The 17840-nt window shown below is 40.2% G+C and overlaps 1 protein-coding gene across 2 annotated transcripts in view; it reads left to right on the top strand.

The window, feature by feature from the left end:
- Window positions 1-17840, top strand: part of LOC147709418 (xanthine dehydrogenase/oxidase-like) — a 379031-nt gene that overhangs the window by 324286 nt on the left and 36905 nt on the right. For both annotated transcript variants that reach the window (XM_086927988.1, XM_086927987.1), the window contains exons 28-30: window positions 956-1051; window positions 4620-4748; window positions 13506-13580. In XM_086927988.1, coding sequence (XP_086784114.1) covers window positions 956-1051; window positions 4620-4748; window positions 13506-13580 — 300 coding nt within the window. The remainder of the gene's footprint in view (window positions 1-955; window positions 1052-4619; window positions 4749-13505; window positions 13581-17840) is intronic.

Genomic DNA, 17840 nt, shown 5'->3' with positions numbered 1-17840 from the left:
AAAGGAGCAGAGAAATATGTTCAAAATGTGATTAGCTAGGAGAGCAACATTTGTCACAAGAGAAGACAGAGATTGATAAAAAAGGACATGCTTTCTCAATGCACGACTGGGGTGTGAGTTATTCATATGGTGAGGCAAAGAGACAACACTCACCAACCTGCTAGTTCACAACCAGCATATTTTGGCAAAGGGGTAACGCCATGATTAAACATCAAGTCTCTTCTAGTGCCATGGTTAAAGATTTCCTATTGTCCCATGTCTAGCAGTGGAGGTTGGGTGTTTGTGTCTGCCCAACTCAGTGAATATGCACCTTGTTGGGAGGGGGGTCTTTGTCAAGGATTGTTATAGCACTAGCTATACAGATACACGACTAATGGCATAAGGAGATAGTGAAGCCTAATATTCCATTTCATTCCAAGTCAATAATCAAGTTACATTTTCTTTGTACACTTTACTCACAAAAAGGCTGTCCCCAGGGTGCTGTAGAGAAATACCGACTCAGATATAGCATAAGACAGTATTGTCAATCTATGGGTCTTCTAGATTCAAGGAATTTTATTTAGAGGGCAGGATAGACGGAAACCCTCAAAATAACTGCCCACTCCATGTACATGCTACGCTTCCCCTATATGCAATTTAACCGCCTCGCTGCCTGGCACACAAACACCCTTCTGGCATGAATGCAGCCCTTGGTCATGCCACAGACCATACATTTTGGCCCCTAGGTTTACTTCATAACACAAGTCATTATGTTTCTGGAAAATTCCACAAAATACACCAAAACTCAAAAAAATATTAATGTCAACATGAAGATAAAAGCTTCAAACACTGGACATCTGTCAATTAATTAAGGACCTTCCTCAGATTTTGAACTTTGATTTTAATTGTGCATTTCGTTGGCCACAGGCATTAACCTTCATCGTACATTGCTGAGTTGTTATTGTTTTATTCACAGGCGGGCGCTCTGGTGCTTGTGTACAAAGATGGATCAGTACTGCTTACGCACGGAGGGACTGAAATGGGTCAAGGACTTCACACTAAGATGGTTCAGGTACCCAACTGAATTTAAGTACATTTATCACACAGAATGTACTCCAATATCATCATCTATTATCTGCACGATACGTCACTATTGCTTGTGAAAGAGGGTGGTACGGGCAATCAACAGGGTAGAGCACTGGCATCGACATTTTCTGATTTTTAGTGTATCAAATCAACCTATTTACTTGGACTTCCTTCATTCTACTGAAAATCACAGGACTGAAATTAATTTGAATTTATGGTACTAATAGAGCCAGTGCATTGCAGCCTTTGTGTCCATTTTACTAGTATCAATCTCAGAGACAGTAAATCCTGCTGCAAACAGGTTATTCAACAAGGCTCCTCCCAGGCACCTATTTTCTTGCTACCTCCATGTTTTTGTGAATATGAATAGTTCTGGAATAAACTGAAATCCAGTAAAGGAAACTATCACTGGATGAGTGTGGGCGATTTTCTGTTCCAAAAGCCAAGCCAAGAGACAGCACATTCCTGTGAACAACCATCTGACCATTGCTGTTGCTGCTGTTGTCATTTAGAACAAGTACATGTATAAATGGTCGGAGTCTGATATAGACAATAGGAAAAATCTCAAAATGGTACTTGTTATTCTCAGTGAAATACTTTCATTCTATCAAGGACATCAATGTTGCTCAACAGACGAAAAAAAGCAATATATTCGGTGCATATTTATTTAGCACATCTTACATTTGTGAACTGCATAAATTTCAACCAAAATGGTGGATGGTATTGCAATTAATGCATTGGCAATATAAACTTAGAATCAACACATTTCTATATATTGAGTAAATTCAAGAACGTGTCAGTGCGCTCAAGGTGCATAGAGAAAGGGTATTTAGAAGGGATGGGTAAGTGGGGGTGAAGGTGGGGACCGGGTAAAGGTGGTGTGACTGAGTTAAAATCACAGTGAGAAATGAAAAGCCTTTACAGCCTATGTACAGATCTAAAGGTTCCAAAAGCTATCTCAAACATAGGTTCCGTAGTTATCCATTATTTAGTCCTATGTTTGGAACAGTGAAAAGTAACAATAGTCGACGTTTCGACCCCTGACAGGTACGGGTAATTCAGAACCTCAGGATGGGGTCTTCATCAGGACGTGAGGGTGTATATAACAGGAGCGCCTATAAATAATACGAAAATAATGAATGTATCTCATACTCCCATATAGTAATTAATGCACTCGAAATTATGTGAAATGTTACCTACTTCGCATGAGGCCCGTTTGGGCCTACAGCCTGGGGACCTTCCAAGGTTCCTTTGTTGTACGTGAGGTCTGTAATTAATTAAAGGCGGTATAAGTACAGTGGGCTGGCCCAGCTGGGATACAGCACCAGAGTAACAATACAATCAAAATTGTAAAAGGGGAGAACTTACTGGGAGCTTTTCATGAAATAGTTCAGATGTGTGGAATTCTGTTGTCCACTGGACCAGCCGGTCCGTGGTGGAACGCCGTATGTTTCTGGAAGTAAAATAGGGCATAACACTAAGTAGTAGAAGTCGATCAGTGTTAGCGCGCCAAAAAAGTCACAAGGGCCAAAGGTCTCTAAAGGTAAAATGATTCGCGTGGAACATCGTTAACGTCACAGGGAAAGGCTTCGTAACAAGCGCGATTTACTGCGTCTAAAATGAAAGAATCATTGCTTCGGGTAAATCTATGTTAGAGTGCCCAAAGTCAAAGGGGATTGATGACACGCGCGGTGTAGGGATTAGGTCCGGGTTGGTCCGGAGCGCCCGACCCGGTGAGGGCAGTGTCAGGAGGGGCATTGGCTCGCTCCACCAGTCGTGGTACATTTAAGGCACGACTGTTGGTGATGCGTTTAAAAGTTTACTTCAGCGGGAGAGGCTCTCCGTCATTTTTAGAATGTTTTCGCAAGCGCGCTAGGAGGGGATGTGGCCAGGGCTCACCTGATTACTCGCAGCGCTAGTCTGTCTCTTTCCTCTCCTCTGGCTGTCAGCAGTGAGGGGAGCCGCCGCGAGGTGCCGGCGCTAAATGCTGCTAGGGGGCTCGCCCTGCTCTGGCCAATCAGCCACGAGTAGCCCAGGGAATAGGGAAGAAGAGTTGTTGTTCGTTAACCGGGGACCGTTTCTGAACAAGGAAACTTAGGTGCATTCAAAAACGGAGAGAATAGGGTCGGTAGGTTACTTACTAAACAAGTGTGTCCCGGCAAGTAGCATAATACATTCCGTTGTATACATATGACATTACTGCAATATTCACATGGAAGGCAAGTGAGACAAAAGCAAAAATTGTACGTAACCAATTTTTCACCTGAACAGATTCAAAACACAGTTTACAGGTGAAATATCCACATAAACCACTGAGGGAGACACGTCTCAGTGTCATCATTAAGGTGCGGAAGTGGTATACAGTACTGTCCTTGTAGTCCCTTACGTTGTCATATGGGTTTTCACAGTCGACTGGTATTTCAACATAACCAGAGCCAGGACATCAATTCATCAGGTGTGCACATTGTTAATACATACATTTGGTCAAGTGCAAGAAACCAATACATACACACATTCTTCTGTGATATTGATTGGCCCAGCGTGCCATAGTGTACATGTCAATGAAGTAAAAAAGCCATCATTACAGCCTACACTAAGGCATACAGTTGCTAGTTCAATCCGGATCTAGGAGGGCCATCTGGGAGAAAGTGGTTTCCAGTTCATTAAGGCCCCTTTGCACAGAGTCAAAATATTGCATCCATTTGCATTCACGCACATTGAGGATAGAGTTGAGATTACCACCCCGTGGGCCCAGTGTAATTCATTTAGAACAAGCCAGTAATGCAGTGGCGCAATCAAATGTAAGATAATCTTGCTTTTGCTCTGTATCAAATCAATGACAGCATATACCGTGGTGTCTCACTGTAGCCCAATCACTTAGCATAGTGGTGATCCCTCAATACTGGCGGTGACCACTACATTAACTGACAAGTTTTAAATGAGAGCTCTAGTCTTATACTAAAGACCAATAAAAAAGACATGATTTGAAAGGAGTAGTTCTCCAGGACAACCAATAATGGTATGCAGTGGAAACTATGGTTAGGTCTCATGATTATGCAGAATGTAATATGCAATATAATTTATGTATAGTATTGAAAAATCTAATGTGTTTCAGAAAGTCTTGGCTGTAAATTTATCTAAGTGAGAATGTGTGTAGGTAATGAGAGCTAAATAATATTTGAAGATTTTCTACAGCCGGACTTTGATTTTAGATTCTTGGCAATGGTAGACCTTTAAAAAAAGTATTTTTAGGCTAAGCAGTCTTGCTGGAAAATATATTTGTTTATTATTTTCCAAACAAAAATAATACCAAGTTTGGTTGAAGGACACCAGCATGCATTGTCAAAGGGACTTTAGTAGAAATAGTTCAACCCTTTACTGAGAACAGTATATATTTATTCCAGAGTCAACAGGTCATGATAGTTTGGTTCAACTTTCATTAGGGACACGGTTGCGGAAGGCTAAATGTTTATATGGCCCATCACACATGTCCAGTATTATATCAGGAAGGAAATGGCATGTCCACAGAGTCACACAATATTTGTATTATTCAGGTTGCCAGCAAAGCATTGGGAATTCCTGCTTCCAAAGTTCACATCAGTGAGACCAGCACCAACACTGTCCCCAACACCTCGCCGACTGCTGCTTCTGCGAGCTCAGACCTCAACGGGATGGCCATCTACGTATGAATACTTTACTTTTTACATTTTGCATATTGTGGGAAAGGAAACATATTGATATAAAGCATATTTATAACTTAAGACGAAAGTATCTGTTAGACCTCCCACTTTTCAATCTATTTATCCATTCTATAGTCCATCTAATCCGCCTGTCCATCTATCTGTCAACCCATCCACTTGTCCATCCTTCTATCTACCTGTCACTCTGTCTGCCAATGTGCACAACCTATTTGCCTCCTTGCCTTCCTCTTTCTACCAGTCCGTATTTCCCTTTGTCTCTAGCTGTCCACTTGTTGCCATTTTTTATTTATAAAATAAATAATTGTGTGCACAATTTGCGCCACAATTTTAGATACATTCTGCCCTTCTCGATTCATCAAAATGTTTTATCATGTAAATATAGATTTGCTTCCTTTTTACCCAACACAAGTGTATATTGCAGAGAGCACTTGGGATTAACAGGTGTAGAAATGTGCAGTTTTCTCATGCATGCATGCATGAATTGTTGTGTTTTTTGTATTCCATAATCCAGCACACATATTCATGCAAGAAAGCCTGACACTTTTTCATGGGGCAACTGAGGGATCATTTTAGGGCAAGGTTTTGCCAATAAAGAGGCCGGTAATGGACACTTGAGTTTTTGTCTTTGAGCCACACTTTGGCTCCCACATACAATACTAGATTCAAAATTATTTCCCATACGCTGTATAGTTGGTTGTGTGTGTGAACATTAGGATGGTTCACTGGCAGAATATCTGTGTAAAAACTATAGAAGTAAAAAATATTATTGAAAAAATATAGAATGCAAAAATATTGACTCCCTATACTTAAACAGGTAAGTACAAAAATATTGGAAAAAAAGATATCGATGCTAAAAATATAGTTGTACAAAATATCGATTTTTATATATATATGAAATAAAATATTACATATTAAATAATAAAATTAATTTAAAGAAAATTGAGTGGATTCAATATACATTTTAACAAATATAACAAATAAACGTAATTGAAATTTTTTTTTAACACACATACTTAATAATCAATATATATATATATATATATATATACATATTCACTTTAAAACAATTATTAAACTATTCATTTTCATTTATTTTAGAATTATATAAAAATATACACATATATATTATGTATATACACATATAGGGGTTGATTCTGATTCGGGAAAAACCGCTCCGAATAGCCGTTCGGAGCGTTTTTCCCGTACGAATCGTACCCCGTGCTTATGATGAAGTACGATTCGTACCAGGAGCTGTACTCCGTACGAATCGTACAGAGACCGAACAAATGAAATCCCCGTACGATTCTCCCTCGGAACACGCTGTACGCGACATCCATATGGTTCGCGGCTGGTTTTTCCGACCCAGCAAGTACGATTCGTGTTGGGTACGCACTGTACGACCCTTTTCCTACGAGAGACGAAAACAGCCATAAAAGCAAAGTTCGCCTCGAAACAGGTAAGGAACGCCCCCCCGGGTAAGGTGCATACTCCCCATGATCGCAGGGGTACGGTGCGTACCCCCGCAATCATGGGGGTACGCACCGTACCCCGCGATCATGGGTTGTACGGACCACACCCCATGTTCGCCGGGGTACGATGCGTACACCCGATGATCGCAGGGGTACGCACCGTACCCCGCGATCATGGGAGGTACGGGCCATACGGTGTGTATGTGATTGTGTGCTTTTCCGTACGAATCGCACTTACCTGACATGGGCCGTACGAATCGCGTCCTCATACCCCGTTCCGGATCGTACTCGTTGGGTCGTACGGCATGTGTACGAGTCGTACGGTTCACGGTTTCAGCCTTGCAATACGTACGGATCGTGACGATTCGGACGGATTCACGAAATACGGATGGTACTAGGCGACTCGGACGGATGGGTACGATTCGTACTGAGAGGGCTCCGGATACGAATCGTACGGACGTTTTTTTACCAGGATCGGAATCGACCCCATAATGTATATACACCCATATAATATATATATATATATACACACACACGTATGTATATAATACAAAACATTCTGTTATAAATTAAAACATTAAACTATTTAAAAATCTTTAAACTTAAAATTACCACTCCAGTCAGTGCAACAGTAGGGAAAGAGTTGGATTGCGCAGGGGTAAAACTTACTATTCCCCCTCCAGTGAGTGTAAAAGTAGGAAAAGTGTTGGATAGAAGACGGGTTAAACGTACTATTCCCACTCCAGCAAGTTCAACAGCCGGGAAAGTGTTGGATAGCGGAGGGATAACATTTACTATTCCCACTCCTGTGAGTACAACAGTAGGGAAAGTGTTTGACATCGGGGGGTAAAACTTAGTATTCCCACTCCAGTGAGTGCAACAGTAGAGAAAGTGTTGGACACAGGAGAGGTAAAAATTACTATTCCTACTTCAGTGAGTGCAACAGTAGGGAAAGTGTTGGAATACGCGAGGGGCTAAATTTACTATTCCCACTCCAGTGAGTGTAATGGTAGGAAAAGTGTTGGTTAGCAGAGGGGAACAAATTACTATCCCCACATCAATTAATGCAACTGTAGGGAAAATGTTGGATAGCTGAGAGGTAAAACTTACTATTCCCACTCCAGTTAGTGCAACAGTAGGGAAAGTGTTGAATTGCATAGGGGTAAAAATTACTATTCCCACTCCAATGAGTGCAACAGTAGGGAAAGTGTTGGATAGCGGAGGGGTAAAACTTACTATTTCCACTCTAGCGAGCTCAACAGTAGGGAAAGTGTTGGATAGCAGAGGGGTAAAATGTATTATTCCCACTAGTAGAACAACAGTAGGGAAAGTGTTCGACAGCGGAGGGGTAAAACTTAGTATTCCCTCTCCAGTGAGTGCAACAGTAGGGAAAGTGTTGGATAGAAGAGGGGTAAAATTTACCATTCTCACTCCAGTGAGTACAACAGTAGGGAAAGTGTTGGATAGCGGCAGTTTCAGGATAAAATGTACTATTTCTAATTCACTCAGTGGAACAGTAGGGAAAGTATTGGATAGTGGAGGGGTAAAACTTACTATTCCCACTCTAGTGAGTGCAAAAGTAGGGAAAGTGTTGGTGGCAAGAAAAAATTAACTATTCCCACGCCAATCAGTGCAACAGTAGGGAAAATGTTGGATTGGAAAGGGGTAACAATTAATATTCTCACTCCAGTCAGTTTAAAATTAAAACCAAAGAAAATAGTAACAACAAAAATATTTAAAACATAAAATAAATAAAAAACTATATACGTATATCAAAAATGTTAATACAAATATATTTAATATTACAAATAAAAAACATATTATATTGTTAAATGCATAGGACAAATACCTACAAATATTATATTAAATAAAATAAAAACAAATTTTCAAACAAAAAATTAAATTATTAAGTATCAAAAACATTAATTATTATATAAATTTACTTTTTTTTATTTTCTACCTCAAAACACTACACAATTCACATAATTAATTACCAATTAAAGAAATATTATGAATTGCAAATCAAATTGAAACTCTTAAAAATGTATAAACTTCCCTCATTTACCTCTATAATCCCCACAAACCACTGGTAAAATTAAACTGTAAAAAGTAAAAAGAAAATTACACAATTAAAACTCATTTTTAATTAGAAAACTAATAGTATATAAAAACTAATTATAAAGTAAGTATAATTACTATAGTTCCCACCCTTTACCCCTAAAATAAGTAAAACCCACAGACAGAAAAATATAAACAACTACCCTAATTAAATATCAATTGATTAATGACCATTATTGATCAACCAATTATTAATTAATTTAACATAAATTGCTTCCCGCCCTTTACCCCATAAACCCCACACCCACACCCACACCTAAAGAAATCACACAATTACCATAGTTAAATATGAATTAATTAGTTAATAGAAATTAAAAACTAATTGTTAATTATTTAAACATAAATTACTTCCCAACCTTTACTACTATAAACCCCACAACCCGCACCTAAAATTAATTACACATTTCCATAAGTAATTAGCAGTCAATTAACTGATATAAATTAACAATGAATGAATAATTAATCAAAAATAAATAACTTCCCACCCTTTACCCCTATAAACTCCACAACCTGCACCTAAAAAAATCATACAATTACCATAATTAATTATCAATTATTTATTTAATTTTAGTTAACAACCAATTAATAATTAATTACAAACAAATTATTTTCTACAATTAACATTATAAAATCTAAATTAAATAAATAAAAAAATCATTCATTTAATATAAATAAATTACTTCCCACCCTATCCCCCTATAAATCCACAACCTGCTACAGAACAAAAAAACGCAAAATGTTATTCAAATAAAATTGATGACTACTAAAAATGTAACACATACATAAAAAACATAAACAATACCTATACAAAAAAACATACATCGCATACATTTAAAATATAAACTGAAATACATAACACTAATTTAAAAATCGATATTTTAAGTAACTAAATTTTTGCAAACAATACTAAGGGCTTCTATATCTTTTAAAACAATATTTCTTACCTTAAATTCGATATTCTTGCTGTCGATATTTCTGAATCACGATATTTTCCAGCTCAATATGTGTGCAAGTCGACATTTCCAGCTCGATATTCTGTCTCAACAACAATTTGGATATGTGTAAAGCACTAATAAGGTTCCTGTGTGGAGACCCGATTTCAGGAAGCATTAGAAATAACTGCATAATGGGGAATTCACCCCACAAGGAGATTAGATCAAACAGTACACTTAAGGCATTTCTAAAGATGCTCACGTCATTTTTATCTCAAATCTAGCGCATGTAATACAATAAATCTACTCCAGGGTACTGAAATAGAGCCCTCAGATTAAATCAAGCCATACGCTTTTGTTATTTGTAATGAATACCTTTTGTTCTCAACATCGAAACTCATGAACTAACAACAAATATGCCCCAGAATCATGAAAAATTGCTAACAATCAATGAAAGTAGAGCGGAAACAGAAGGGAAGGTTGCCACCTACAGAATGGGTGATCCTTTATTTGGCAGAAGCCCCCTCAGTCAATTCTTGGGATGTGGTACCAGAATATCGTAGTCAGAATATTGTCTGATAGAAACATTGTATCCTAAGCTTTATTTCCAAAAATATCACCCCATCGGAGTTATTAATACATCTAATGGTACAATAGTTGTATAAAAACATCTTCATGTCAATATTTGTCTCAAACAATATTTCATACACAATATTCTTACAGACAACAATTTTTAGCGATCACGGTTCAAACAAACTGACAAGAAAAAGTCAATGTGAGGGCTTGACTCCTATGGCAGATAACTTTTTTCTCTTCAAACTTCTGCTACCTTACTTCCCTTCAACCAATGACAAAACACATGTTGGGAAATAATGTTCAACCAGTGTCAATAAGTAAAGTGAGCCATTGTTCAGTTAGGCCTTTTGAAATGGGAAGCCATTTTGTATTTGACTCATTGTATGACTCACAACCAATGACTGGCTTTATGGCCTACAGAGGCATTGTCACAAGCCATCTAATATCCAACGCAGTTTTTCAGCAACTATATCTTATTACAACATTGTTGTGGTGAATGAGGTGTGTTTAGCAACCTGCTGTATGCGGACAACGTTGTGCTACTTAGCCACACCTACATCGGCCTGCAGCAGCTTCTGATCCAAATGCACAGCTATGCCACGGAAAACAAGCTTAAAATAAATCTGAGCAAGACACGCACTATGTCGATCAACACCAAGAAGAAGTCTCAGAAGACATGGGCATTAGGCGGTCAAAAAATAAAGTCGGCACTTGTTTATAAATACCTGGGAGTTCTCTTCGACAGAGATGGCACCTTTGCACAACAAAAGCAGGAAGCAAAAAGGAGAGAGGCGTGCATTGCCATCACACTAAAAAACATAGCCAATCAACTGATGGGGCCAATCCTAACCCCCTATCTGAGAGTTATCCAGGCCAAGCTACTCCCCTCTATCTGCTATGGCAGCGAGGCGCTGCGTGGGAGAGACTCCAAGAACCTGGACACAATCCAGACAAAAGCCTACAGAACAATGTTTTCCATTCCGTCCTACACATCACCGGCCCAACTTAGGCTGGAATTTGGATTGCAAAAGCAAGCCCTTTCCAGACAGGGAGCGTATATCAACTGCTGCCACAAACTCCGCTCGGCCCCCACTAACACTCTAAACTCGCTGCTATGGCAAGACATCCAAAATAGGGATACATCTCAGGCAAGATCCTACCTGAAGACTGCTCTAGTGGCCACTAATCTAACTGTGATTTGGGACATGCAACTCGGGCACAACTCATTTAAAAAACTAGTCTGGAAAACTGTTAAAACACTATCCTTACTAGAGGACAAGGCCACATTCGCCAAAAGAAACCATGCCTGGATGTCATTAAACTCTTATAAAACGCTGACACCACAACCCTACTTCAGCCAGGGTTATCCTAAGACAATAAAACTGAAGTTCTTGAAACATAGACTAGGGGTTCTGCCCAGCGGAGAGTATCTTCCACAATGGCTCAGGAGAAATGGCCACAAAGTTTGTCCGTTTTGCAAAACAGACAAGGGCGATATACTGCATCTGACCTGCCTTTGCGAAGAGCTACGGCCAGCCCGTCAACAGCTCTTAAAGGCCCAGCTTAAGCAGCTAGGAACTCGCACAAGAAGGCAAGCGGTTCTCGCTTGCCTGAACCCTTCGAACACGAAACTGAATTGCAGATACGTTAAGTTCCTTGCAATGATCGAGCAAAAATTGTCAAAACAAAAAACTTCCGAACATTGACACAGACAACATGTAGGCGGCCCACAGGACTCACAGGAATACGCTGCCCCGCCTTAAAGACAATTGCTCCTTGCTAATCAGACTGGGTTTTTCTATGTATGCTTTTTAACGACGATAATAATGCACAAATCTTAATGATTTTTTAATGTCTATTTTTTTACTTTTTATCTTATGTTTACTGTTTGTAACACGCTTTGCACTGGTTTTAATTAACTATGCATAATAAACTTACTTACAGTTAGGCCTTTTGAAATGGGAAGCCATTTTGTATTTGACTCATTGTATGACTCACAACCAATGACTGGCTTTATGGCCTACAGAGGCATTGTCACAAGCCATCTAATATCCAACACAGTTTTTCAGCAACTATATCTTATTACAGCATTGTTGTGGTGGATGAGGTGTGTTTAGTAGTAATTGTAAACTAGGGATAACATCTTGTAAGGATAAAGCAGGAAAGGGAAAATGACAAGCTATAAATAACAGAAACATATTTTGAGTTGACGTGCACTGGAAGTGAGCTGCTTTAGTGAACTAGTTGACTGATGGTGTAAAACATTGAACATAAAATGTGATATCATGTTCTTGGCCAACCCATTAATTGAAATAGATGAGAATCCTAAGCTCAATTATTTAAGAAATACAGGCCACAGCAAATTACAAGTATGCTGAGATAACTAGTTTCCAGGGTGATAATCCTGATGGTTATCGTGTTCCAAATGGCCATTAGAGGAACAGCGTCAATACTGTTGGCAAATATCACTGATCAATAATAATGGCAGTAGCACTTACACAATTTCTCCAAGAGGACATAATATTCTGATTTCTTGCAGTTTATCTTTTTCACCACCTTTGGTAATTTGCATTGTGTATCAAATACCACTGGTCAGAAAGAAAAGTGTGAATTGACGATTCAGTGATAGTAATGCAGCAGTAAAATGTACTGCTATCATAACTTCTAAGAGAATGTCTCTAGTAGTCATACCTCATCTATCAATCATGTAACAGTAACTGCATTAATTTTGAATCTCTTTATCAAACATCAATGTTGAGCTTATTTTATGTGATGGGTACTACAGCTGTTGAGTGCACATATTTATTGTAAGAGGAAAGCCCCAGGCAATGCCTTTTCCACCTACAGTAAACTGGTGGCTGTCTCGTAGATTGTTTTTAAATGGCAAAAAGGAAGTTCCATTTCTGGAATGCCCAGTATGTGACTTCAGGAATTATGTCCCTTTTGCTCCAGTCGTCAATATCGCACACTTCCTGAAATGTAGCCCTTATAGAGTAAAAGAAAGACTCGTTGACTATAAACCAGGTCCCCCCTTCATCTAGTTCACAAACTGACTCAATCAGTAATCAATTGGTGGTAGGGAGGAGGGACCTTATGATTCCATTCAGAAGGAAATGCTTCCATCTGAAACACTAGACAATGCTGTACAATAATAGGTCAGATAAAACTATAGAAGATACCAACAGTCTGTGACGCGAACAGCAAGTGACCCCTTCTTAGAAAATAAGCTCTGCTACTCCGACTGGTCGGAAGTGAGTTGAACCCATGCAGTGATCACTCAGATACATCCATCATGCTAAACATATGGTTAGATATATGATCAGCGTCCCAACAAACCTAGCAGGTCCATGGCAATCCCAAAATTAGGAAGCCTACTAGTTTTACACTCATCTGCGTCAAGGTTTCATCTTTGTCTACATAGGGGTTGAACATTGGCTTGTGTGTTTTCTGAAAAGCTCTTTCTCAGAACAGTCCTACATTTGTAGAGTACATGTTATCATAAAGGCATCTCTCTGTTCTGTGTCCCTTTATAGGGTAAATTCTGGTTCCTGTATTTATGGTTTTATGTTCTTGTATGATGGATCTGGGCTTCTGTATGTGATAATTATGTGCAAGTGATGCTCATAAATTCTCTCTTCCTTTAGAATGCTTGTCAGACTATTGTGCAGCGGCTGGAGCCATTCAAGTCTTCTAAACCCGATGGAACATGGGAAGAATGGGTAAGTTTATGTTTAGAAATTTAGAACTGCTTGAAGAAACCAACAAATGGTCATATCTAGGATTGAATGATGCTAACACACGTAAAATGGAGCAGGCAGAACCCTTTTTGAACCAGAACAAAAAAGAGGTGAAACAGCAAAGCAACAAAAACCAAGAATATGCATTTTGTCAAAACAGAAACACTACCCGGAAAAGCAACAATATTATGTCCTATAGCTGCAATAATTTAATTAGACAGGTACATTTTTTTTTACATTTAATTACATTTAATTAAAAATGTGTCAAAAAGCCCAGCCGTTCCTAAACACTTAATAATAATAATCCAGAGACTGGTCCACATGGAATTACAAAGCACACAAATAAAGATGCAACTATCAGGGACTTGCATTATTAGGCACAATGACTACATGTCACACCTTTGTGTGATCAGTGAAGCCACATTTGCAGTTCACAGGAGTACTCTAGCACTCATCTGCTGATGCTGCCATGGAACCAACCCTATCTTAGAGTGACTGCCTCAGAGTTTGCCTCCATCAGGTCACTCAAAGCAAACACAAGGAGATGATGGACGGAGTGCTATCACTTTTCAAACAATCACCTCCAGTCACAGATCTGGGTTTAATCTACCATCATTATTTAGCTCACTTTGCCACCCCAGTTCAGACATAGCTATAAGCAAATCAGTCTTGGCCCTGTTCCTCATGGGAACAGTCCAGCACGAACTGCCAAGCCATGTCTTCCCTGGACTGGAAACAAGCATCCTGGGACTGGTTTCGGGGTAACAGCCGTCATCAGCCAGGCTAGCTTGAATCCAGTGGCAAAGTGAGCAAGGGCCCCTCATCTGGGCATACCCTGCCAACATAGGGCGAACAAAGCAAACACAAGGCGAAGATGGACAGAGTTCTGAAACTTTTCAAACACTCGCCCCAGTCACATATCTGGGTTTAATCCATCATCATTCTTTATCTCACTTTGCCACCCCAGTTCAGACACAGCTATATGCAAATCAGTCTTGACCCTGCGCCTCATGGGAACAGTCGAACCCGAACTACCAAGACATGTCTTTCCTGGATCGGAAACAAGCATCCTGTGACCGGTTTCAGACTAACAGCCCTCATAAGCCAGGCTAGCTTGAATCCAGTGGCAAGGTGAGCAAGGGACCCATGTCTGGGAATACCCTGCCAACTTAGGGCAAACGAAGCAAACACGAGATGGTAGACGGAGTGCTGAAACTTTTCAAACACTCACCCCCAGTCACAGATCTGGGTTACTCCATCATCATTCTTTAGCTCACTTTGCCACCCCAGTTCAGACACAAAAAACTAGGGTGGCATGGTGAGCAAAACAATGATGGATTTAAGCCAGATCTCATGACCAGGGGTGAATGTTTTGATTTGTTCTGCATTCCGTGCATCAATTGTGTGTCTTTTGCTTACTTGCCCTAAGTGCGTTGGGTATGCCCAAACGTGGGTCCTGGGCTCACTGTGCTACTGGAATCAAGCTATACTGGCTGATGAGGGGTGAAACCCCGAAACTGGTGCTAGGATGCTTGTTTCCGATTTGCATATGGCCAGGTCTAAACTGGGGTGGTATGGTGAGCAAAAGAATGATGGATTTAACCCAGATCTCTTGACTGGGGGTGATATTTTGATTTGTTCTGCAATCCATCCATCAATTGTGTGTCTTTTGCTTACTCCATCAGGTCACTGTCAAACATAATTTTAATTTTGCTTGAAATATTAAAAATGAAAAAGAAGCCATGAGCATTTAGCACTATATTTGTTTTTGTTTTTTTACATTTTCAAGGTGTTTCTTTCGACAACAATCATCAGTCACTGGCCATCATAATGAAGGACAAAAAATAAATACTAATTCTAACTCTACAAAGAAAGTTGCCTAATTCTGATTGTCTAATTTCTTGGGTAGTTTCCATTGATGCCACACTCAGGCGCCTCCCAATAATGCTATAGAAAGTTCATGCGGATTGTACCCTTGAAAAGAAGTACACATGAAGATCCGTAAGTGCTTTGTTTATTATGTCCTGTCTTGGCAGCTCCAGAGATCCCAACACTCCTTCTAGGCCAAATTCATAAAGCAACCCTTTTCATAAGGATTCTCCTATGCTCATACTGCAGATATATGTGACTCAAACAGGGCTACATTGATTGCTCCTCTCTTGTTTCAGCTCATCAAAGAATCTCAGCACCACAGAGAAGTTCCTCTTAATTTAGGAGCATGCCCTCATCCCCCCAATACCTAAAAAGCCAATGCTGGTCTTGAGACCATCTCAAACCTCTCGCCCAACTGGTGTCTTCCCTAAATTGCACATTCCTAGCAACTTAAAAGTAATGACTTGTTGAGTTCCTTTCTGTCTAGCTTTACTCTCGCTCCGCACAGATGTACAGAAAGTAAGTTATGGATATTTGGGAAGCACTGCCTGAAACCTGCTCTTGCTTTAACTGTAATTTAGCTTGACATCTTGGCGACCTTCAATACAGTAGATCAGCAAATCATTCTGCACCACCTAAAAGGCCAATTGCCATTACAAAGTGTTTTCCTTCTTTACTTTTCTGTATTCCTATTAGGAGACAACAGTTTCCTGCCTATCATCTACCACTAATATCCCATATCATACTTGAAGAGCCTCGAGAATTGAGTATGCTGGAAATCCCTTTTAATGCATATATTGGCTTTTCATCCTACTCATATCAGCTTTGAGATTATTTATCACGAAAATGACCTGCACAGTGGGGTTTCTGGTTGACTCCTGCACAGCCAGGAGTAAATGCAAATAAGCTACTTCTTTCTGAACACTTAATCCAAGTGAATGAATGAATGGGTGTCTTATAATGTGCAAAACTTAACCCAGAAGGGCATCAAGGCGCAGGAAACTGACAGACATAGAACAACATAGGGGGGATACCATAGGGCTTAATAAGCCAGGGAGAAGAGCCAGGTCTTCAAAAGTTTACGAAAAACCCCTAATGAGGGTTGACTGGAGAGTTCAGGTGGAAGCAAGTTCCGTAATTTGGGAGCCAAGATGGAAAATGCTCTTCCTCCCCATCTCACCTTTTAAATCTAGGAACGATGAGCAGATTTCTGGAGGCCGAGCAAAGGGATCTGCTGGGGGTATAGGGGCTAACAAGGGATCTGATCCCTTCGGATCCAAAGACCACCCTGTGGGCCAGGCAGAGAATTTTAAAAGAGATCCTGGCTTGAATTGGTAGCCAATGGAGATCTTTCCTATCCCTGGTAGCAGATGTGCGCCTAGGGAGGTTAAGAACCATCCTGGCAGCGGCATTTTAGACTACCTGGAGGCGCTGAAGAGATTTTTTGTTAATGCCCCCATATAGCGCATTGCAATAATCAAGCCTGGAAGAGACCAGGGCGACTGTTGCCTGTTTGCACGCATCCGATGACAGATATGGGGCAATCTTTTTTAGAGTCCGAATGATAGTGCAGCAGGTGGCCCTGTGAACCTAGAACCTTTCCTGTTCACAACCCTTTTTTCACCCAAGCAAAGCAATGGTCACAATCAGGAGCTAACCATTGACAATGCATTGTCCTTTGTGCTTCAAATGAAGACTGCTGGTAAGAAGGACCTTTTACTGCTGTTCCACTCGATCATGCTTCCTCTTGCAGTAGTCATATTCCTCCTCCCGACTGTAATGTACTCCAGGCTGGCACCCAGTATATGTCCTAATCAAACTACAGGGGTATGAAGCCATGTGGCCCATATCAACTTTAGATTAGTATAGTCAGATCACAACTGTGCACCCATGAATGATATGAATTAGAGGCAGGAAAAAATGTACATCAAGTTAAAGACTCCCTGAGACACAAAGCTTTCTTAATGCCAAGCATCCAATGAACCTAATAGAATGCAGAGGCCGCTACTCCACTATGGTGGAGGACCATTACTTCACAGCTTAAAAGCAGCAAATGAAAAATGGAAAGATAATAAAACAGTTTTATTATCATTTTATTTTTCATTGACTGGGCCGAGTTTGCTGAGTCTGCCAAGTCTGGTGCCGGGCCAGGTCGTAGCGTCACCAGCAAGGGAATGAGGCATAGTGGGCACTGAAAGTCCACGGCCGGCCAAACCGACATGCACACTTGGATATCTTCAGGCTATACCTTGGAGATATCTGCAGGGCTCAACAGCACAGGCTCCCAGTCCCTGCCGGAGTGTGAAACCAGCCAGCTCCGCCCAATCCCAGGGCTTCTCTCATTGTGGGAGTAATAGCATGAGAGAATGG

Source organism: Lissotriton vulgaris, chromosome 6 (genome assembly GCF_964263255.1).
Source record: "Lissotriton vulgaris chromosome 6, aLisVul1.2, whole genome shotgun sequence".
NCBI classification, from domain to species: Eukaryota; Metazoa; Chordata; class Amphibia; order Caudata; family Salamandridae; genus Lissotriton; species Lissotriton vulgaris.
The sequence above is the reverse complement of the archived record's forward strand: the minus strand, read 5'-3'. Positions and strand labels throughout refer to the sequence as shown.